This window comes from Chroicocephalus ridibundus, chromosome 5 (assembly GCF_963924245.1).
Source record: "Chroicocephalus ridibundus chromosome 5, bChrRid1.1, whole genome shotgun sequence".
Classification (NCBI taxonomy): domain Eukaryota; kingdom Metazoa; phylum Chordata; class Aves; order Charadriiformes; family Laridae; genus Chroicocephalus; species Chroicocephalus ridibundus.
In genome coordinates, this window is record NC_086288.1 from 22,405,333 (window position 1) to 22,428,952 (window position 23,620).

General features: G+C 42.3%; 1 protein-coding gene across 23 annotated transcripts in view; it reads left to right on the forward strand.

Moving 5' to 3' along the window:
- ADGRL3 (adhesion G protein-coupled receptor L3) overlaps positions 1 to 23,620 on the forward strand; it is a 524,984-nt gene that overhangs the window by 242,486 nt on the left and 258,878 nt on the right. For 22 of the 23 annotated variants that reach the window (XM_063335276.1, XM_063335273.1, XM_063335277.1 and 19 more), the window contains exons 4-5: positions 4,912 to 4,932; positions 5,669 to 5,882. In XM_063335276.1, coding sequence (XP_063191346.1) covers positions 4,912 to 4,932; positions 5,669 to 5,882 — 235 coding nt within the window. The remainder of the gene's footprint in view (positions 1 to 4,911; positions 4,933 to 5,668; positions 5,883 to 23,620) is intronic. The other variant, XM_063335259.1, reaches the window with a different exon arrangement.

Below are 23,620 nucleotides of genomic sequence, written 5' to 3' on the forward strand. Positions count from 1 at the left end.
TCCTCACCTTCTGAGGATTATATCTAGTTCTCTTCTTTCCCTAGCAGATTTTGGAGTGCTTAATGGAGAACAGATAAGTTTCACATTGTTATAGATGAGAGAGAAATCAACCGAGGCACAGAGGGGAGAGCCGGGAGTGGAGACCAGCACTGTCCCGCTCCAGCCTTGCACTGCTGATGGCTCCAGCTGGTTGGCCGCACTGGCCGCCTTCAGTCTGCATTTCCTCCCCAGGGGAGCTGCATATGGATGTTGCAAGCGTTTGCTGCAATGTCTTGGCACCAGCCATCGTCTGTAGGATGCACCTTTAACCCCTCTGCAGACTTAGAGTAGAAGAAAGGCGTTTCCACCCTGTCCCCTTGGAAAAGACACAGAGTTCTTTGCTATTTAACTTGTTGTCAGCATATGTAGAGAAAGTGAGGGAGAGGGAATATTTGGATACTAATCAGAAGTTTTCAAAGAAGTTTGGACCAACCAGTTTTTCTAAGCTCGTTACAGAATCACAGAATCTTAGTGGTTGGAAGGGACCTTTGAGATCATCGAGTTAGATGTTAGTTAGAACTACATTGATATTTGTGAGCAATGAAAATACTGGGGAATGAGAATATTGTACATTGGAGAAATGTTTATGGTCGCTATCTTTAACCTGAGTTTTTGTTTGCTACTAATATTGTTGTCGAAATCAGAGGCCAAGTATAATTTGGATTAAGGAAAAGGGAGACAGAAGAAGCACTGAGCTGTGTTTGCACACTGCAAATGAATACACTAATGAGACTTTATGTCTTAATAGGGAAAAGTAGGGCCCTGATTTAGAAAAGCACTTAAGCATGCGCTTCTCTTCAGGGAGTGACAGAATCATATAAGGCCTGTTGACTCAGTGCCCGAAAGGGATTTCAGCTCATACCCATACCTAAGAAGGCTTCAGAATAAGGGGAGAGGGGGATTTTTTTGTTATTACTTTCTGATTTTTTTTTTTTTTTTTTCCCGCAGAGTCAAGGTGAACTGTGGGAATATTAAGTACTGCAAAATTACAAACACAAAGCATTCCTCCAAATTAGTAGGAAACCTCTTCTCCCAGCCTGTTGTGTTCCCTTTGGGAACAGTAAGTCAGGTATTTAGCTGGGCAGACCAAATCATGTGCAGAGCTTGGGAAAATAATTATCTCTACATTTCCAGCTTTTGTTTCACCGCCCTTAAATATGCACCAAAATTTCACTCTGAAAATTCTGAGCCAGAACATCATTTTGCTGGGAAAATTGCATATGAAACCTAATTAAAAGCATCATCCCACACTTTTCTTTTAAAAGTACATCTACTACCATCATGCCTCTAAATGTAACAGAGCTCAACAAGTCTCTAGCAGCCAAGAAGACACGCAATTTAAAGGCTATTTCAGCATTTGATTAAGCACACAATGATAACTACAAGCCCGTGCCCTGCAGGCATGACAAGAGGCAATTATGTTCTGAGGTCAAAAGTGAGGGGGAGAAAAAGCACAAGATTTTGATGACTTACTTAATTTTCCAGCTCCTGAAATTAGCAGAGACAAAGAAGTTCTAAATCGCCCAGATAAAATCCTGTCATTATCTGTTGCCGTTTCACCCTCTGCTCTCACTTTGCCCTGCAGAAGCTCAGGAGGATGATTTTCCACTAAATGGCTGCACTTATAAGACTCAAGTTGGCACGTGTTTAAATGTTAAAAAGAGTGTTTTTCAAAATCTTTAAGTTCTGCCGTCTGTATTTAGATGGCTGTCTGCACATAGGATCCTGGAAAAAGACACCTGTTTTCCAAAGTAGTAAGCAGCCATCAGCTACTCTTTACTTCAAGCCAACAATTAGGTCACTTATTTAGAAGATTAAATAAGGAGCTCAGTGAGAGACTGCAAAGATGGGGAGCTGCTCAAAGAAGAGAGAAGTGTATTAATGAATTAATACAGTCGTGCTGTGTATTTCACAGATGGGCTTTGACGTATCTTATTTCATAGCAAAAGGCAAAAAATCTTTGCTCCTCGCAGGAAAACCAGTAAAAATGTTTAAGTAAGATTATCATATAGGGACGCAACATCAAGAAATGTGCTTACAAGGAGATAAACAGCCAACCTCTAATCTCCCTTTGGAGTATTTATTGCAGCTATCGGGGTAGAAAAAAAACGCTATGCAGAGCAACTGAATCGGAGGATGGCAGGATGGAAAACACGTGCCGTTGCTTTCTCTTGTCATGTTGTATTACAGTATTCAGCTATTCCTACAGTTTGTCCAGAGTGTCACATTTCTTTTATGCTGTATATCCAGGAAATAAATGTTGATTCCATGATACCACATTGAGGTGTCTGTAAGTGAAAGCTGCCCTTCTAATGGTGAGCAGTTGAATGATTATGTGAGAAACAAAAAGGTGAATTGCAGTAAACAGAAAGCCACATCTAGAAATGTTTCCATCTGTCCAGAGCTTCTTTAATGGGAAGTAGAACATGAGCTGTTATTTTTGGGGAGGGGTGTTTGGTTTGGATTTTGTTTTTTTGGCGGGTAAAATTGCATTCATGCAATTTTAGTAGATCAGTGGTGAAAAGTCTCACGTACAGAAGAGATGTCCAAGATACCAGATATGTGCTCTCACACTCGGTACAGAAACATGTTTAACAGTTTTTATTAAACCTCTGTATTTTCATATTAACTGTGAAATCCTCCACCAGAAGCCTGAAGTACTGCATCATCATTGTTGACAGAGTTGCTGTGAGATTAGGATGCTATCTTTGCCCTCATATAAACTTCTAATTTAATAAAACCATATTGCTGGTAGCAGTTCCTAATGTCTTATTTCCAACAGAACACGAGAGTTAAAATTAGCTGCATATGTACAGGATGGCTGTTTGACAAATACACCAAGTTTGTACGAGTGAATTCCCAGACAGTTAATTTTTGTGATTATAAGTGGGGTTTTCTTCAATCATCACGTGTTTAATGTCTGCTTTCTTTGACAATATAGAATAGTTACTGCAGAAAATGCATAGGAATTAATGTCAAAAATATACTTTCTGAAGCATGTGGGTCAGAGGTTTGAGTTGTGTTTTCTGTAGTGGGAACTGTGAAAAGTAAAGCAGTATGAGCAACTGTCTTTGCCATTTCTGTAGCCTACAGTAGTCTTCAAGAGAAAAGGACCCAAATTGACCAAGAACTGGGCCAAACCATAGCCCCAAACAGCTAATATTGACTGTAAACGTCATTTTGCCATTTTCTTTGCAGTTAGTAGGAGTCCTCTAAGCGCATGGCAGGAGGAGGGAGGGCACTTGGCCTGAGTGTTCTGCCAAAAGCTGCTAGAAACCTTCTGCCTCCTGTGTTGCCAATCTGCTCAGGTTTAGTACGGAAGAGGCTTGAAAAGAGAGCTCACCACAGCTCCCTTCCAAAATCAGCAGCCTGGCATCAGAAGTTTTCTGGTCAGCACTGGGCCAGTGAATGCTAAAGGTAACGCAGGCAAATATAAACTTCACCACTGTTGCCACAGGGTCTGTTGTTTGGCAGAGCAGGGGCTGCTGCAGGCGCTTCTGTGGACAGACCCTTTTAAACAGACTTAACACCTCTTGATATTGTTTGTAGGGCAGGCTAAAATTGCTGGGCTTTGCCGACTCTGCTTTTCTGATGGGCTTATCTCTTCGCTCAAATGCTGTCTCTATGTCCCATCATTGTCATTGATTAGTGACATCATCCCTTGTCATTGATTAGTGACGTAAAGCCAAGGGTAAGAACAAGGTATTGCATCGCAGGGCTTTGCGCTTGTCCTCCTTGCTTCCCTTCTCCTGTTACAGGAGAGCTTGGCCACAGTAAGAATTCACTGCATTACACAAATGTATGGTGCAATGTGAGCTCAGGACAAAACCGTTTTTCTGGTCTTGGGGAAGGAGAACGTCTTACATGATCCAAACCCTAAAGCTATGCTAATTGTAGAAGCTATTATTCAAGAGTAAACGCATGTCTGTCTGGGGGGTTTGTCAATTAGTCCACAACTCTGGCGCATCAGTGAGGATCTGATATTACAGTAATCCCTGCAAATTTACAGAAATGGGAATGTTTCTCTGTCCAATAATACAAATCTAAATGAGACAACTGACAATAATAGAAGGCTTCAAGGAAGTTTGAGTAATGTGTTGGATTGCTGCCTGCCAGACAGACGGAAAGAGCAGCCCTGATACAGTTAAGGGGTATACCGAGAAATGTCAGTATGCTTTTATTTCCATAAGCAAATTTGGTGTGTGTGTACCTTGTGGAAGTTTTGTGGGACAAGACAACAGTGCATCAGAAGGGATTTTTGATTTTGGGAAGGGTATTTTGGTGTTTTTATAATGGGGCCAGGGGGGAAAGTGAGTATTTGAAAGATGCTTGGTGTCAGATGGGCCCTGGATCTGTTAGAGGGTTAAACCTTCTCTGACTGCTCTGTGACCATCGCATAGATACAGGCTTAATTTGTATGTTGAGTTTTGTGGCTGGAAGTAGTACAAAATGGAGCCAGAAGGGTACATCATCCCTGCCACTGGAAACCTTTTCGGTGTAAGTTTTCATGCTTGGGGAAAAAGGAAGGGAAGGGGTTGGCTTTTGTTTCAGCTCGTGGCTGGTGCGCTTGGCTGGAAAACAAGTATTCGGTTCCCAGCTTCACCGTGGATTCCCCATGAGATCTTCTGGAAGCCGCAATAACCCTTCTGCGTCTGAGACGAGAATGATGATGCATAGCTCCTTCGTAGGGATATTTGGGGGATTAATACATTCACGTTTGTCAAGCTGTTGCAGATATTTGGATCAAAGAGGCTGTAAAGATGGGAAATATTATTGGTTGTTATCATGTGAGTTTATTTACTGATACTTTAGTGCTTTGATTTCAAGGCATCTCAAAGCGTGTTTTTTTTTTTTTTCTTTTGCAAACTGTAGCATGGATTTCTTTTAAAACAGGTAAGATTTCTGAGAGCTCTTTAAATTAACTTTACAAGTAAGTGACAGTATTGAACATCCAGGCAAATATGATGCAAAGCTGAGATTGAACTTCAGTCACCCGGTGTCCCATATATTGGCCTTTCCATGGAAAAAATGACTGCAGGGCCCAAACTTCAGGACGGTTGCCAGAACCCGCAGGCCATCCCCTGGCATGCTGCAGGCTACAGCAAAAGCCATTAGGCTCATGTTTTCTAAGGACCGAGAAAAGGACGCGGAGCAATGCAGATGTTATGACATCTGCAGTAGGACAGATGCAATCTTGCTGAGCAGGTGGGATCCTGGTGCTTGCATTGCTTGTTGTCAGAAAATTTCCCCCGGTTGATCAGGCACAACGCAGGACTGTAATTTTATATATCAAAGCCAACTAGCTTTTCACCTGGTAAGTAGAAGTAATAACAATGCCATAGTTGGTATTTACCTCTTTCAATGGGAGATTTCTAAAGCCCTGTATAAAAGGGATTATTAGCTTATTTTTGAGATGAGAAAATCAAGTTGCTGAGTGGAGAAGTGATTTCTCTGGGCAGCCAGCCAGCGGGGTGTTGGACCCCATTTCTGCAGACCATATCTCAATGGTACCAAAACTATCTCAGTACAGCACATGGATAAAACCTGCTGCTAAACACTGTTCCACTTTTAATCCTAGCCTCAGTGTGGAAAGTAAATGTTTACTGTGTTTCTGTGTTAATCCTTGCAGCTTTCAGCCGTGCTCCGGTCCCCATGGCTGTAGTCCGAAGGGAACTGTCCTGCGAGAGTTACCCCATAGAGCTTCGCTGCCCGGGAACAGATGTTATCATGATCGAAAGTGCCAACTACGGGAGGACTGATGATAAAATCTGTGACTCTGATCCTGCTCAGATGGAGAATATCCGCTGTTATCTGCCAGATGCCTATAAGATTATGACTCAAAGGTATAGCATTTAATATTCTTTGTTTGCTGACTGCTGGTTTTCTAATCCGGTATGTACACACCAGTTTGTGTGTGTGTTTGCATGGGAAAATGCGGGTACTTAGTCTGTATGTATGTGCACAGAATTACAGCTATCATTGCTAAACTGTGGGTTTAGCAGAGTTTGGTTAGCATCCCGCAATATAAATAACACTTGCTGTAAGTACTACCAATCAGTCATCTTGATACTCACTGTCTCCCAATTTTACCTCTGACATACTTAAATATCAAGGCTCTTACTGAACATGAAGTCTTTCTCAAATGCATATTCACTGTTTTTTGTGCTGTATGCAAAAAAAAAATAATGTTTTGTGTTCAGAACAATGTTTACATTTTTCAAAATACAACGAAAAGTCTCTATCGTTCATCGTGTTGCCAGGCTTAGTTTTAGGGTGGTTCTGAATTGCCAGTCAACTCCCATTTGTTTTGCAGAAGACTTACTAAATTTCTGTATAATAACTATTGCTGTTAAGTGTGGCTACTGCATCTGGAAATAGTAACTGTGATACACTCCATGTAGACTCCTGTATTGGAGAAGCGGGGCCTAACAGTTTATTCCAACCTAGAGGAATCCTAGTTATGGAGAGCCTTTAACTGTTGCTGAATTTTTCAGGGTATTTTCTGGCCCAAGAAGTGTTGTGGGAAGGATTCGTAAGTCACAGCTCTTGACATGTAATTGCATTCAGTACATTTCTCCTAATAACTTCATGTGAATAATTACTCAGTACGTTTGGCTGTTAATTAAATAGTAATAGAAAGTAGTATTTTAGGGTATTAATAATGGTATTGACATAGGCAAAGTGTTGCTAATTGAAGTCATGGTAGCAATGTTTGCATGGTGACCTAATGGCTAAAGCAGTGCAAGGTCTTAATGGAGTATCTTGCTGCTGTTTTCTGTGAGATGCTTTGCACTAAAAATGGAGTTGTGTGAGCAACAGAAAAGAAAGTGTCATCTGTATTTGACATGCTAATGGCTATTTTTGAGCTCCCTTTAGAATTGCTCCACATCAAGGATTTAGATCTCAAAACGCTGAGAGGTCTCATGAAAAATGTCTTTGTCATTGCATATGGCTCCTATGAGGCCATTCTTTAAGCTGAACCTCCTTGCGTAGCTGGTTGAAGTCCTGTTTGTAGGATTGTGCCGGTTACGTTTTCAAGACAAGCAGAAAGGGTAAGAACGTGCCATCAGTTTGTCCCTTGGATTCGGCATGGTTTTAGTGGAATTATTGTAATTCTCCTGTTCAGGTTGTTAGTGGCTTCAAGCAGAAATCCTTAATCCTCTGCATATTGGCAGAATAAAACCATGTCATCCCCTTTGTGGGCTGTTACAAAGTATTAATATTTTTATATATACACCTAGCAGTGCTCTCCAGGCACTAGCTTCCAAGCCAAATGCAGAGCTCTGCAATCTTCTGGTCAGTCCCCACGTGTAGCAAGTTTGCAATAAACGTTAGCCCTTTGGTCAGGGAGGGCACGTAATCGTGTGTGCCCACAGCACTGGGATGAAAACTCACATTGATTACTCGGCTCCAGATACCATCACTGCAGACTCAAAACAGCTTAGCAGAGAGTTAGCAGGGAAGCGCATCTCTGGGGCAAAGCATCTCTGTTTTCCCATTTAGACAGAAAGCGGTGCTGTAGAAGCCGGCCACTGAGGAGGAAATTTCTTGCAAGGGAAAAGCACATCCCTACTGACTGAATATTAATATCTGTGGGGCCTTGCTTGATGCTGTTTATCAGTGAGGAGGCTCAGGAAAGGGTGGTGTCTCTTTCCATTTAAGCCACTTGATGGTCAATTTTCATGAAGTAGCATGCAGTTGTGTTATTAATGGGGTACTGTTGAGTTTCTGGAAAATAAATATTACCTGTTTCTAGTTAAAAGACAGGTTTAAAAGGGGAAAAACACTCTACCTCGCACTTTCATGTCAGTCTCATTTCTTTTTTTAATCTCCATTAATTCAAAGAGTTGAAAGAATTTAAAAATAAAACCATTAAAATGAAATATGTTCTTAAGATGCAAGCCAGTCTGCCAGCTCACAGCTCTGAGTATGCCTTATAGCTGAGCTTCTGAAAAAAAAGTTGTTTAAAAGGAAAATTGTGACAGCCTAGTAGTTGCGGCAGTAACAATGGCATTTTCTTCTGAAAGCTTCTACCTGCAAAATTAATCAGTTCAGCAGTATTTGGGTGGTTTTGCAGATGAAGACAGGCTTTAACACAATGAGCTTGTCTTTGCTAATGCTGCAGGGTGGGGAAGCAGCTACTGGGAACTAAAGATCCTCCTGGCCACGTAACCCGCGTGGTAGTCGAAGCTGTCTGCGTATGGAAAGAAAAAACTACACGCGCAGTGCACGCTTATTATGCATTGATTAATTATTGCATTCGTAAATACACAGTCCCCTTGTACGTTTTATAATACGTTGTCTAACTGCTGGCAGTTTTTAATCAACGACGCTGTACAGCCGACTTGGACACATTATGGCACGGCTGCGGGGAGGGGGAGAGGGAAAGGTGGGAAGAAAAGTATGTGTGAGACAGAGATGTTAGTATGTGAGCTGAGGCTGCGAGCGAGCAGATTTATGGTAGATATTAGTGATTGCTCCCCCACCCCCCAATAAAAATTAAGCTAGCATGTTCCTTTCTTCTGTATGTTTATTTAAATTAATTTTGCAGACGAGTACATGGGGTTATTTTGAAAGGTAAAGGCATAAATCTGATGGTGTGTTTGTGGAGCCCCCTGAGCAGAGGGAACACAAGGAGTTCTTACTGCAAGCCTTGCCCTGAAAATCTCTAAAATCTTTGGAGTATTGCTCTAAGTAAAGAACATTTAAACAGCTTGTAGGGAGCTATTTTATAGGAAATTAAATCTCTGTGGCCTATTTTGTTTTTTAACTTACCAGCTCTTCCTTCAAGCATTCAAGTAGCAGCTGCCCGTAAAAGCTCAGAAAGAGAGCTTTATGTACTGAAGTTTTTCTGATATGATTAGAGAAAAATGTATTTCATAGCATGTTTGCTTTGGAGAAACGTCTTTTCAAGGGCTGTAACAAACAATTAAATTCTAACCGTGCCCATTGTACACTGTGTGCACTGTACCATGGGAGACTTTGCTACGTCCTCCCTTGAGCAACTGTGCCACAGAATTAACATATCATCAGCTCAAACAGCCGGGGTTCTCTGCGAATAATAGAGAAAAGCAGCCTCCTATTCCCCTTAGAGACGCCATTGTTTTTATAGTGCTAACACTGCCATTTAGTCTATTAAAAAAACCCTAAAGAAAAAGAGAAGAAAAAAAAAAAAGGCTTTCAGTGTGTTCTCTTGAATTTCTTGGTGGATGCTTTCCACCAAGGAAATGCCCAGCTCAGGAAGACAAAATCTGTGTATTACTTTTCGTGTGCTGGTGGTTTCACTACAAGTCAGTGGAGCTAGTCGCCTTGTAAAAGGGACACACAAATATAAGGCTGCAACGCTGGCAAGGGAATTAAACATTTAGTTGCCGCCTCCTTGATTCAGACAAATACGCCAGCGTGTGCTTCTTTTTAAGGCATATGCGTTTTGTGAAATGAAGACCTGCCTGTGTACTTTCCTGGGTTGAAGCCAATGGAAGGAAGAAGATGGGGGGGATCAGGTTTTGCATGTATGTTCACAGAACTGTGTGCTTTCGATACGGCCTTTGTGTTTAACTTTGTAATTTTAAACAGTCTGTTTTACTGAGCTCCTTATCCTTTCCTGTAGGCTTTAAACTTGAATGTTAAAATGCGGGGGAAAGTCTGAGTAGCAAAGCTGGCATGTAGGTACGCATACACAGAACAATTGCGGCTTTTTGCCTTAAAGGCAAGATCAAGGTTTTCCTTTTGCTTTCCAGATATTGGAAGTAAAGGGATCCTTGTCTACCCCAACCATTGTCTGCCACTCTTAAGCCAGAGGAAGGAAAGGAGGGATGGAATAATAAGACAAAACCAGCAGGCGTAACAGAGGAGCCAGGGGAGAAATGTTCACAGGTCTCAGCAGCTGTTCCCAAAATCAAAGTAAAATTCCTTCTGCCTTTTCAAAATTTGGAAGCTAGAAAATGTGCAAAGCTCTTGCTGGGGTACTTTCTTGTATCTCTCAGCAGCTTAGAGAGCTCAGTTTGCAAAGGGGGCAGCTTTTGCCTTTTGCCACAGTAGAGCGTTGCAGAGCTTTTATGTGCCACTGTTACTTCTGGCCTGGGGACGAGGGCTGAAAGCTGCTCAGCTCTCTTCTCTTTTCTTCCCTGAAGGGAGCACTGGACCTGTTTTGTGTCCCACAGGCAAGACACCTCTTGCCCAAAGCTTCCCGCTGCTCCCAGGATAGAGAAACTGCGTCTCCTCCAGCGGAGGATGTGCAGCCTGCAGAGTGCAACAGGACGCGTATCCTCTGCTCCACTGCAGCTGGTCACCGTGCTCTCTGCCCCCAGGAGAGCACCTGGTGCGGTGCAGGTCAGGGCCTGGCAGGTGGGCGCTGCAGCTCTGCTGGTCTTCTACACGGGCTGAGCAGATAGACAATTTCTAGTAGCTCTGCAGGAGGCACAGCTGGGAGGTACTAGATGCCCTGCTGGGCTCCAGTTGCTTAGCTGAGCTAGTTTCCTTTAGGTTCAAGTCTAACCTGTGTGGTTTGTCCCTGTTGTTTCAGTGCTGGTGTCATTGATGAAGCCTGCAGGTCAAGACCTAGAGTTTGTTTTTTTGGGGAGAAAAAAAAAAAAAAAAGAAAGAAGTGCAATTAAGAGCATAAGACTGTCGTCAGCTGCTTGACACTCTCAGATTTCCAGTTAGTTTCATCAAAGGGCCTGATCCTTTTATGTCAGGAGGAACACTCACAACTCTCCAGGTAGTTGGAAGGATGGCAGCAGGCAGTTTGCACAGAGTGGCTGAGAACAAAGAAATTGTATGAACCAGCTTGCATTACACCACAAAGATTTTTTCATTTCCTGAAGGGCTGTGCTTTGTTAATGTTTTTGGTTGATGACCTGAAAAATGCAGGAGTCCGAAACGAGTGCCACTATTATTGTAATATTATTGCATTTCATGGTGTGCTGTTATTGATGCTATCAGCACCTGTGATTTTTAAGACACTTCTCAAATGCCAGTGATCTGTTCTTGCAGTGGGAAATAGAGAGGCAGTGTTATCTGTATTTTAGAGATAGGATAATTCACATTAATCATTCATAAAATGGCCACTGGTTTTGATCATACCAATTTTGTGATGTTCTCATAGGGTGTTTTATATTAAGTAGCTTGTGCTGGTGCATGTGGGGACAACATGAAGGACAAGGAGAGCTGCAGACCTGGAGGTCCTGTAATAACAAGGCCATCAAGAGGACTGAATGAGCAGACTTCAGCTGAACTGCAGCACAGTTGTATCAGGCACTACAAAATTAATGGCATATTTCTCAGAAAACAGCCCCCTACTTAGACATTGTCATCACCTCTGACTCAGGTACTTGAATGCCCCATTTGGTAGGAACCCCTCTGCCTTCCCCTGCATCCTGAGTACATTTTGCGAAGACTGCCAAGATACTAATCATTTTTCTAAATTTGTTATCACACAGATGGCATGGGAAGTGCATTTCTGAAGGACTGAGATGTTGCAATGGGAAGCTAGGCTTTTCTCTTTCTGGGAAGTACAAGTCTGGCGCTTTGAGACTGCCACGTGAAAAGCATCAATATGGAAAAATACTAATGTTTCAGTTAAACAGTAGTTTCTGTAACCAGTAGAAATTAACAGGGAATACTGAAGTGCACGTTCCCTGGATTCTAATTTTAAAGGCTAGAAAACAAGCCTTACCACTTGGTTAAACAATCTATTTTCTCACCAGGTGGAAAGATATTTTAAAATGAAGCAAAGTCTACTAATCTCATCTGCACCTTGACCCTGGGACAAGGCCAGACATAATATTCCTAAGGAGTGGGGGGGAGAGAAAAATAACAAAAAAACCTCAAAAAACAATAAGTGCTAGTGGAGCAGTATGCACCGAGCTGTTGAGTCACTCTAAAAAAAGGTTGCTACTTCCCAGCCTGCACAGTCTTAATTTATCCTACCTCTTCCTTTCCTGAAAATGCTGTCAGACCCAAGCAGAGGAGTAAATTCTGAAAGCGACAGCACCCTGGAATTGCCCTGGTACCCTAGTAAATCAGGGCTTGTCAGCCCAAGCATCTCAGCTGGTTGCAGCTGCCATGGTAACAGATGAGGAGGAGGCAGTAGTTTCTGAAGGTAATTAGGTTCCAAGCTGTGGAAGGCTCTGTAGATCAAAACTAATGCTTAAGGCTTCCCCGGGTACCAATTGGTAGCCGTGGCCAGCTATAAAACACCCCAGTCTAAGTAAATAAATAAATAAATAGACAGTTGTGTTGTGCCGTGGCTGCTGGTTTTTGGTTGCCTTTGCGTTATTATTTGCAAATGCGCTGTCATTTGAGAAAATCCAGGCTCGAGCTGAGAAAGAAATGTGCAACTGGCAGCCTCCGTGGCAAAAGGCAAAGGCCTCCTTGAAGTGCGCAGGCTGGAGGAAGCTGGAGGAATTCATCGTTGCTGTTTTCTAAGACCATTTCAGTTTCTCAGCTATTTTCTTTTGTTTCATTTCATCCCCCCCTGCCCCAGCCTTTAACTGACAAAGAGAAGACATGGGATATTGTCCTGGATAAATCATGTCTTGAAGTGGCCTCAGAAGTGCAGAACACATGATGTGCTGAAACCCATGCAGGGAAAATCCAGGTTTATTACTCCATCCATTACTTTACTAGTGTGAAAGGTGGCTGGCTCCAGCCTGTCAGAGGGAAGGGACTGGCCAGCCCTTGGCAGCATGCCGCGTGTAGCTTTTGCCAGTGGGAGAAGACCTGTGTGAAACATGCTCCTGTCATCTGTTTTTTCTGAACGTTTGAGACTTGTTGAGAACAGCAGCTACTAATTTGTACCAGTGTTGAGCAAAGATGGAGACGTTGCTGACAGTGGTGTCCGCCGGTTGAAATGTGTACTGCATTTATTCCCATGTTGCAGGAGGTGGGTGCAAGCACATAGAAAGCCTTCCTGTAACCTGGATCAGGGAAGGTGCAACTCTAGGTCCTTGGGTACTGTTCTCTGCTTTTGCTAACACAAATGTAGTACCATGAAAAGCATTATCTGAGGTGCCTGAAAGCAGAGGTTAAAGCCAGGCATCTGCATGCTGCCCGTGACACCTCCTGCCCGTTGCTTAAATTGCTGAAGCGATGAACATTGAAGATGCTGCTGCTCAGTCTTCCTACATCTTCAGTCCGCCTGAAGGTGACAGCCTTACGAGGCCATCACAGGGCTTGGTCTCCATATGCTTGGTCATTTTGTCATGAGGCTTAAATTCATTTAGAGCATTGCAAGATAGGGTATAAGGTTTATGCAGGCTAAATGGACTCGTACTATCTTAAGATAACAAAGAAAAAAATTGGTTTGAGTAGAAAGATACGTACATGCTGCTTCTCCGGTAAGTCTTCTGGCTAGAAGTACTGGCTAAAGGGCTGTGAGGTAAGATGGCTTTGAAGTAATGCGTCTATATCAGTTTCTTCTGCTTTTTACTTTATTCTTGTACAAAAGAGCTCAGTTAGTCTGTGCCTGGGGTCAAAATTGGGTTTATACGCAGGGGATTGTCTATTCTCCAGGAGATTTCAAAGCTTTCATTCAGCGCATTTTTGGCTGCATCGTTTGTGGAGTCTTTGGAGCTCGAACTCCATGTTCCGTTCCAAGATGTGTAAAACCAGTGCTGGCTTATACCACACCCTCTCTGTGTGTCTGCTTGTACTGCTCTGCAGGGCTGGAAATGCTCGCTGCAGACCTCACTCACCTTTGCACGCTTGCAGTTTGGCATCCATGGTGCAGCTTTGCATTCTGTGTGATCCCTCTGCTGATACCAAATGCAAACAGCCAAAAGATGGGTGTTAGGTGCAAATCATTCCCTTGCTAGTGTCAAGAATATGGACTGACACAGGCAATGTTCCTGGATCATCAGTTCAACACGGTCCTTAAATTTAAGTGTGAGTTTTGTTAGTGGGATGAGCTGAATTTTATTTCAGCCTCTTTGGGGTAAAGAGGGAATGAATGGCTTTTATCGGAAGCAGTGACCCAAGAAAAGGTTTTGCTGCCATTATGATTCAGGAGAAGGTTTTAATATATCAGTACGCGGAGTGCATAAGAGATGCCGGGCTGCATCTGTGATGTAAAGGAAGGGCAGGATATGGAATTTATGATTAGAGCCATCGTCCATGCATTATGCATAAGATAATACGTTGGTGTCAGTTATATACAGTAGAAGCCTTAATTCAGCTGGAGTCCTGCTGACATCGTAAACTGAGAGATAGCGAGTAGTTTATGGGCAGTAGTAGAGCCTCTGGACTGAATTACGGCCTCAGCATTCAGTCCGTTACTGAGAGTTGCAGTTGGTAGTAGGCAATATATTACATGCTTTTACCCAGAGTAGGACTGGTGACAAAGCAGGAAAAACTTTATTGCAGAGACGCTGTGAAGAATGGGAGATGGAATAACAGGAAGAGAACCGTAGAAAACTATAAAACTAATGCAAGGAAAGAAGGGAGGATTTGGAGCTGGCCAGAAGAAAAGCTGCCCATCTCGGGGCAGGACATGGCATCCCTTTGTGGGCAGGGACTGTCTCCGCCACCTCCACGCCTTTTTTTTTATCCTGATCCCTTATAGTTAGAGATGACCTTTCACCCCAGTGACCAAGATTTTTAATATTCTTTCTAGATTTTCTTTGTTAGCATTAATTGCAATTGCTGTATATTCTTGGTGTCCGTATAAATGGTCAAATCCTGTCTGAATCTCATTAAGTCCCTGGTCATGATGACTTCTAGGAGCTAAATCCAGCAGAATAATAGGTTATTGTGTGAAAAAATGATTGCTTTTTGTCATGTTTTAATTTCATTGCTATCCCTTCTCAGACTGTGAAGGCAGAGGCATCCAAGCTACCTTTTCCATTTCTGTTCATTAGCTTGTGTGCATTTGTCATATTGCTTCTAATTTACCTGCTCTCCAAGGGAGAAAGTTATAGTCTTTCAAATATTTCTTCTTAGGGGGGGTTGTTCTGGGCTTCTGTTACGAGTGTGTGAAGTTGCTCATTGTTTTTCCCTGAGTACCCCTTTATACCCGTTACCATGTTTGAGACAAGATGAGCTGTACAGCATTCCAGTTCAGGCTGCATCATCTACTTATGTAAAGGCAAGATGTTGATTTTTTGATTATTAATTGCCTTTTTTTTTTTCCCCCTCTGTGAAGCTTACTCAGATGCTGAAGGTTTTCTTTGTTTTAAGCAAAACCAAAAGGACGGAGGAGGGAGGAAAAAGTTGTTTGTGATTAAATTTGAGAGTTTGAGGCCATTTCTCTTTGGAACGCCTGCTTCCTCTCTTCCTTTCCCCAAGTGGCTTTGAATTACGCAGAACGTCCCATTTTACTCACGAGTATTACAAACCACACAAATATAATTATGTCCTTCCCCAAAATGCCTGTTCTGTTTCTGATAAATTATTAGCTCTCTTGGTCACTTGGAACAGATAGTTCCTCGTAAATGATTGCAGTAGTTCCCAGCTAGCACTGATGGAAAGTAAATTTTGGTTCTCTATGCTAATACTAGAAAATATGTGGAGTAAAATTTAAAAGCAACCATTAGTTTGGAGGGAGCAAGGTTAGTTGTGGAAAAAATATAATGCTTGTTGCAGTTGTCTGGGGTCTGAATCATGCGTATCAGAGCACTATGCTGTCGTCAGGGATGTTGGTGGACTGGAGGTCTGCTCAAGTTGGTACCTGGAGTTATTTTCCCATGGGTAACAGAGAATTGCATGTATGAAGGCAGATGAGTAGTCTTCACTGTTGATATTTGGGGGAGAAGGGGAGAAATCTGTAGGAACCATCTAAAATCTGCCTGTGTCCAAAGTGCTCCTTGGCACCGCTTTTGAATTACTGGCAAGGTTGCCAACAGCTGAACACAGGCATCTAATATCTGAGACACCTTAAAAAAAAAACAAACCCCAAACCCCTTAGCTATACATACACACAAAGAATATAGGTCACCTTCAATGCAGTGGATTAGGCTGAGCTCTGGAAAATCAATTTCAGTTGATTAGTTGCACTTGTAGCTGGATGTAAAGAGTTAAAGACAGGCACCAAACAGTGCAGTCTAATGCCTGTTGTGTCAGACTGTGATCCAGAAAACACTTTGGTGCTTGTGTAATGCTGTGCACGTGACAGGAGCTGTGTCTGAAGCCGGCACAGAGGTAGAAGCGTTCCAGGAGATCTCTGCAAACTTCGTTTTTGTGGCCTGGATGACATCCAAGCAGCAAAAGCACCGGTAGATCATCTCACCAACTTGCTGGAAGTCAAGGGGACCTAAGCAGCCACCTGCTTTGCCGCAAACCGCGTGCCTGAGTGTGTCAGCAAGCCAAGGGTGGATTGCATCCTAGTCACCACTTCCCCCATTTCTAATGACTGCAGTCTTCTATGCCCAGAGGTGGCTGAAGTGAAGCTGAAGTTGTAAACACTTGTCAATTATTTAAAAACCAAAATTGCTCTATAAAGAGCGAAGGGAGAGGAAGAGGATGGAGATTTTCTTTTATAGTGTTTAAAACACACCTCATTGCATCCAGCTTACGGATTCAGTGCCAATTGATGCAGCGTCCCCCAAAGGTGTTTTTTGTTGGGAGACTTTGGGTGGGAGTAGAAACCTCCCATAACTAAAGCATCCTTTAGGAGGACCCATGTATTTGTGCTGGTATTGACAATAGGTGAAGTAAATTCCTTTACGCCGTAACAGCCTTTCTCTGTAGCTTAAATTTCAAGGGTTTAAAACACTTAAAAGCACCCATTGCAGCCAGGGCCTGACTCCCACTGAACTGGCACGAGTCCTGGGTTCCCAATGTCCAGAAATTTCTTTTGGAAATGGAAGTTCACTCTTAAATGGCTCTAGTGCCTTTTAATATTTTGCTTGTGATCTAATTTGGATCTTAAGTATACCAATTTGGAAACAGCCTGCCTGACATCAAGCTCTGAGTTTTTAAACTCATACGGTTTAATAAGATTAACTTGCTGCAGTTCTGATACAGTCTTCAGTGAAAGCTTATTCAAATTAAGAATCAGTCAGAGGAGAAGTAGCCTCAAGCATAAAGTAGGAGTGAGGTGGTGCCAAAAATTGGGGCTCCGAGAGGCTCTGTTGTCTTCACCCTTCAGTGAGAGCGGAAACCTTTAGCTGCCAAATTAATGCACTAAGGGGAAAAAGAAGCATAATTAAGAGATGAAAAACAAATATTCCCTTTTTCAGCTGTCGTCTTTGGAGATGTACATGTATATGAACACGTAGAAACAGATACATAGTTCAAAAACTTTAATTTTTGAGAGTCTAGAATATGTATTAAAATATGTGGGAACTGGGTACTTTCTTACATGTCTGCTTGAATTATCGAGAATAATTCACAAAGTCGAGCATGGCTACTAAAATGAATGAATAAATAAGTGAGTTTGAAGAGCATTCCTGCCAAATCTGTGTTTTGGGGCTCTTCTGCGTGAAAGAATTAATTCATGTTTTTTAATCATGATAGTTTCTTCCAGTGTTTCCTTGCATTTCAGCAGCGGAGCATCTCCACCATGAATTTAATTTCCTCAGCGTTGGTATGGGAAATCCTGATTGTGTAACCTCTTTTGACCCAAGGTTACATCTTAATCCCCTTCCTCCCACGGGGACACCCTCACGTTTGGCAAGTACCATGCGATTTTCAAATGTGTATCGTATTGATAACTTGTACACGGAATCAGGGCCCTTCTGGTTGTGATTTGAATTCTGAGCATGTCGGGCATTTTTTCTTCTTCTGTGAAGAAGCAAATTCTCAGCAGAGTTTCCATGCATAATTTCATTCCACTGTTTCAGCAGGAATAAGGCACCCGTGAAAAAGGAACGTGAAATCAAGAGTCCATCACTTCTTGAATATCGCAGATTTTATGAAGGGTGTTACAGGAAGGAGGGCCTGATAGGACTTTGGTCACAGTGTTGCTCAGTTAGAAGAGAAACAAAGCCACAGTGGTTGTGGTGCTAATTTAAAGACGTGCACTGGCAGCGGGAATGGCTGGAGTGCTTAGCGGTGAGTATGAGGCCCTGGGGTAGATGTTGGGTGATTTTGAAATCCCTGTGCTGTGACAGGAGCCATCGTTATCCATTGGTTACCCAGACGTGGTCCAGGGGAGGTCTTAACTAGAACAAAAATGGTATTGTCAAAACAAAATGTTTTGACCATACAGGAAAATAAAAGATTTTGGGAGACTGAAACTTGCAGGGGTATGTCCTTCGTTACAGTGATAAATGTGTCCTTGTCCTGTCTTCCGCGGCAGTTAAAAATGTACTGAAAAGCAAGATAGCCTTCTGCTGAAGTTGGTTGCCATATGATGTAGCCTGGGTGTCTCTGTATGGATAAAGCTATCGAAGTAATGGCTAATTTGCTTGCAGAGCAATGAGTAGCCAGTAAATTTTCTTTCTGTAGATTGGCAGAAGTGTACAAAATCTAGTTTGGTTACGTTAAGTATTTCTTCTATGCTTTTTTCTTCTTCCAGATGGCTATTGCCAAAATAGACTGTATACAGTGTGATGTTTTAAATATATGCATTTCTTTAATGTGCAACAGTTGGCATGTTTGTATATACATCTAGGTTGACTGCATATATGTAGAGAGGGATGTACGTATGAGAAAGTATAGCAACATGTGCACAGAAAAATAGCAAACGACAGCCTTTTTTTAAGAGGAAACTTCACAATTCTTCCCTTTCGCATACACAAAGAATAGAACTGGTTTAAAATCAAGAGGGAAAGCAGAAGCAACTCACTGTCTCTTCAGAGAATTAAAACCAGTGTTAACATCCAGAAGACCCCAAAGGTGTTGCAGCACGCTAGCAAATGCAGATAGCTTTATAATATATCTGTTTGTTGGTCATCTGTTTTTCTGTGAAACCGCAGAGCAAGCAAGAAAGTTGTGCTGCCCTGGATGTCAGTTAAGCCTGTGCTGCTCCACCACACATAATGCTGAAAAATTGCTGTCTTAATATCCCACACAGGTGTCATGACTTTCAGCTCGGCACCTCCAAACTTTTATGGCTCCTAATCAATGAAGTCACGCTGTGACCATATATCTCGCTTTTGCCCACGGTGTGTAAGATAGTGGTAGGCAAATAGGGTCCAAGGGAGCTGGCTCCATATGCCCAAAAACGTAGCCTTTGACTTCCAACTGCTTAAATTTTTCCATCTTATCCAAGCTTTTTGCTTTATTATCATCTTCTTATCTCATAATTAGGCAGTGGAGAAGGGTGTAACTCTTGCTTTAATATTTTCTGCTTTCTCCTGGCTTTACAGCTGCTGGATTTTTTCTTTCTTCCTAGAAGCTTCTCAGCGTCCTTTTGCTCCCAAGTGATCACTGCGTTTTCTCTGTAACTGAGAAACCTGTGCTGATGTTGCTAATTTCAAAGTAATCCTTATATCTCTTTTTTAATGTGTCTGCACAGACTTTTATTAGACTATGTGGAAGTCCAGGTCCTGAACTGCTCTAGGTGAGCTGCATTTTGGCGGCTGCAGTGGGAGCGTCCTTATTTGCAAGTGCTGAGGATCTGCCATGTTCAATACAGCCTTTGTGTGGCTCCATCAGCAAATGCCTTCTGCTGGGGTAGCACCACCGGGGAGGGCAGTTTCTATTTTCAATTGCTTCCTACGACCAGCATTATAACAGGAAGCAGGTGGGTAGGGTATCTTTGCAGTCAGGTTTGGCACTGAACAGGCAACTTGTATGGGGTATGTTGCGTAACTGGAAAAGAGGGGTATTTCTTTGAGGTTGCACGGTCAACTGCTATGGAATTAAGTTAATATTTTACAGGGCTATTGTTCTGTGGCTGTGGTCAGTCCCTTCGATCTTCTCAGCTCGTAATGAGGTGCGGCCCCTGACTTTTGCTAGACTGCGTGTATGTGGCTCTGCCAGCGGTAGCAGACAAATCCCTGGTCGTATTCCTGGCCTTGGGATGCGCACTGAGATGGCGAAAACCCTGACCGTGGAGGCTCTTCCTGCCATTTCAGCTCAGCTTTGAGTAAGCAGTCATGCTTCGCTGAGGCTCTGAATAACTTGAGATGGTGTGCAAAGCAATCCGAGCAGCAGACCAGGGTGGAAAGTACAAGACTGTATGCACAGGGAGCAAAACCAGGTGAATTTATAGCCTGGGAAGTGTTGCCTGTGGTCAGTGATGTTTCTAACGATGTTTTGGAGCATCACGAGCCTGATTCTTGAGGGTCTGGGGTAATTCAAAGCACTGTTGTGCATTAGTGCCTCAGTGCAACCGAGAATATCTCCTGAGTCACATTGGTCATTCTTGTGAGTGAATGTGTGCAGGATCCAGCCCATCACTTCTGAAGGTCCCTTGCTGCAGATTTCAGGAGGCCACAGAGAGGACAGAGAAAAGAAAGGAATGTGCTGGGTGATAAGGAGAATGAGGAACGTTTTAGAGTGGAACCTTAATTCAAGGAATTGGCTTTTTTCATCATGTGGTAAACTCATTAGTCATGTACAGCGGGGAAGTTGATTTATGGCTGTTAACTATATTGAATTGACGAACGTAGCTTCTTGAAATTTAGTGGCCAGAATTAAGGCCTCTCCAGGCATTAATAGATTAGACCGCTTAAAACAATTTAATTATTTATCCTGTGCAAATGGGATAGGATATTTCTAGAGTGATGCCTGTATTGCTTTAGACATATTTTAGTATACATGTGATTAAAGCTCTGTGTGTAATTCCTACTAATTGACTAATGGCACGAAGTGGTGGAAGATGGGAAGGACCTTGGCTGAGGCTTAAGAATTTTTAATTTGGGGGACTTTGGAGAAGAAAAAACGTAAAAAAAAAAATAATAAATGTATCTGAGTCTGGTTTGAGCTAATTCTCTCTTCCTCTGCTTCTCATAAACTCTGTCAGCATCTGTTTGTAAAGGAGTTAAAGGCGCAAAAAGGGAAGCTATTAATAGCACAGTATGTCTGCATTAAAACACAGTATTATGCACATATACTGCTATTTTTATTGCTGTAGTATGCAGATTGAGTGATGTCCCATCATAGGCTCTGCATATAGATAATTCCCCACCTGGAGACCTTAAAGCATCAGTGTATTTTTTTTGTGAGCGATCATGTCACGCAGTCGTATCATCTCCAAAGGAAATGACTGTGTTGTAAGTGGTTCGTCCTTAAGTGCCATCCTACCCAGAAAGAGAAGGAAATAATTAAGATGACATAAATTATGTAAAACAGACTTGAATAAAGAGTGACAGAAGGGCTGGCTTTGACAGCTGGATGTTAAATGAAATTTGTTTCTGTTGTTATAGATGCATAGACTGTTTTTAAATGTATAATTTATTTAGATTTATTTAAGGGGTAGAGGAAAGAAACAAGAAATCCCTGATGCGGAGAATTGAAATAATGAGTTGTTATACACACATAAATAGTCATTACAAAATATTTTATTGGTCTATTTTTGCTGTATTTATAAGGGCATTTTAAGACTCCTTGAGTCTGCATTTTACATGCACGCAAATACACGCTGCATTTTACCCAGCGATCCTTATTGTGTGCTTAATTGAGTTAATAGCAGAAAGACGTGAATACTCCTGACTGCTCCAGCTTGGCTCTGGGGAGAGAATGAATTTTTCATCTTTTCCAGAAGAGAATTTATCTTGAACGCCTGTATCTCAGACTGTGTTTTATTACTCATACCTTTAAGGAGGGCAAAGCTGTAGGTATGAGAAGGCTTTCTACTCTAAGCCACAAGAGCTTTAGCTATGAAGTTCAAACATCTACAAAGAAGTACTTAAGTTACATTATAAAGAGGGGGGTGGGGGGGGCGGCAGGAGTGGGAACAGGGAATCCTTTGGTTGTGCTTTGTCGATGTGTCCAGCAAGACTGTGGACAAAGGTTTTATACAGTGAGGGGAAGAATGATTTCTTCCGGGTTTGTTAGAACAAGTCATGTCAGAACTCATCTACTATTTGCTCGTGACTTTTCCACTTACGCTATGTGCAAATACATGGTATTGCTATACATTTTAATCTTTATAAGGAAATGATTTTCAAAATTCGGAGTATTCAGCAGCCCATACTGATTTTATGGAGATTAAACTAGAGCAGTGTTTAGGACATGAGTAGTCCTAAAGCAGGCAATTGTGGTAAAATTTGCCTTCAGGGCAAATTCTTGTCTCCTCTCCTCTCTGGTCCTTGCTGTCACTGACTTAGGTTTCACCAGATAAAGTAGCATGGATGTTGTTCTCTATTGTCTGTCTTTGGCATCCTAATATTGTGTTACAGCTCTTGGGCACCCTTGGGGCAAGCGGCAGAGGTTTCTGTTCTCCTAACTGGCTGCCTTGCCAGTGCTATGCTTTTGCTTTTCTTAGTGCAAACACCTTCTGGGGTTTTTAAGGCTTATATATTGGTTTGATGTAGAGATATCTCTCTTTTTCTGCCTGTCTGTGGCATTTACTTTCTGTAAGTTGTTTGGAATGAATTGATGTCACTGATCCTTCTGCTTCTGCTGATCCTTTTTGTTGCAGATATATTTGATGCCTTTGATTGCTGCTGACAGCAGGATTGTCTGATAATGTGTATCTCTGGATGATTTCTTAATTGCCTCTATGGCATCTGCAGTAATATGATCAGGAATTTGTCACTTTGGTTCTGAAGATCATAAAATGTGTGGTTTGCTCACAGGCATTTTGTGGCACTTACAGAGAACTCAGAACTGAACCTCTTTCTTTCCTATTTTTTGTATGTAATTCTGAAGTTGCTCCTACACAGAACAATGGCGCTAATTTGCAGTTTGGTAAGCACACATGCAGAAATGCTGAGGGACGGTAGCATGATTGAAAGCTATGATCCCTTCTCCAGTGCATTCACACCGTTGGCAAGTTGAAGAGAAAAAAAGGGCAGCTTCCCACACCCTCCATTCCTCATCCCAGTCGCACCCAGAAACATGCAGCGTGTGGATCTTTGGGATAATTCCCATTCTCTGTTGTTGTAAAATGGAAAACATATACCTACTCCGGTGAAGAATTAAGTTGCGATAGCGGTATTTGATTGTTGTTTTCCTCTGTTGCCTGTATTGGTTATAGACAGATGAGAATTTCAGCAGGGCAATGGGAACCGAGTTGTATGATCAAAGCCTCTGGCATTTCTTGTGTTCCTACAATTTTGTCTCTTGTGTGCTTTCTCAGAAACAATCTGAAGAAAACATACTTTCCCTCAGTTGAGGTGTACAGTAGATTCTGTTTTCTGAAACAAAGATGCCATTCAGAAAGTCTTTCCTGTGATGAAAAAGTTGATTACCTGTTTGTGCGTCTAGATCAATACCTAGATATACAGGATCGATTGACGTGCAAATGCAGCGTGAGAATTATTATTTAACCATTGTTTGCCCGATTATGTTATTCTTCAATGAAAACTGTTCTTTCAGCTTGTCAAGAGAGGCACCTTGAGATCGCAGCCCTGCACGCAATTCCCACAGGGCGCAAGGGACGACTGTGTTTCTAGTCATGAAATACAGAGACTGTTGGCTGAGACTTTGCCCAGCAGTGCCCTTTCTCCATAAGTAAGTGTGTGCATTTGGGAGAAGCGTGGACCCTTCTCATGACGGAGATAATGACTCTGTAGTAGGTGATCACAAG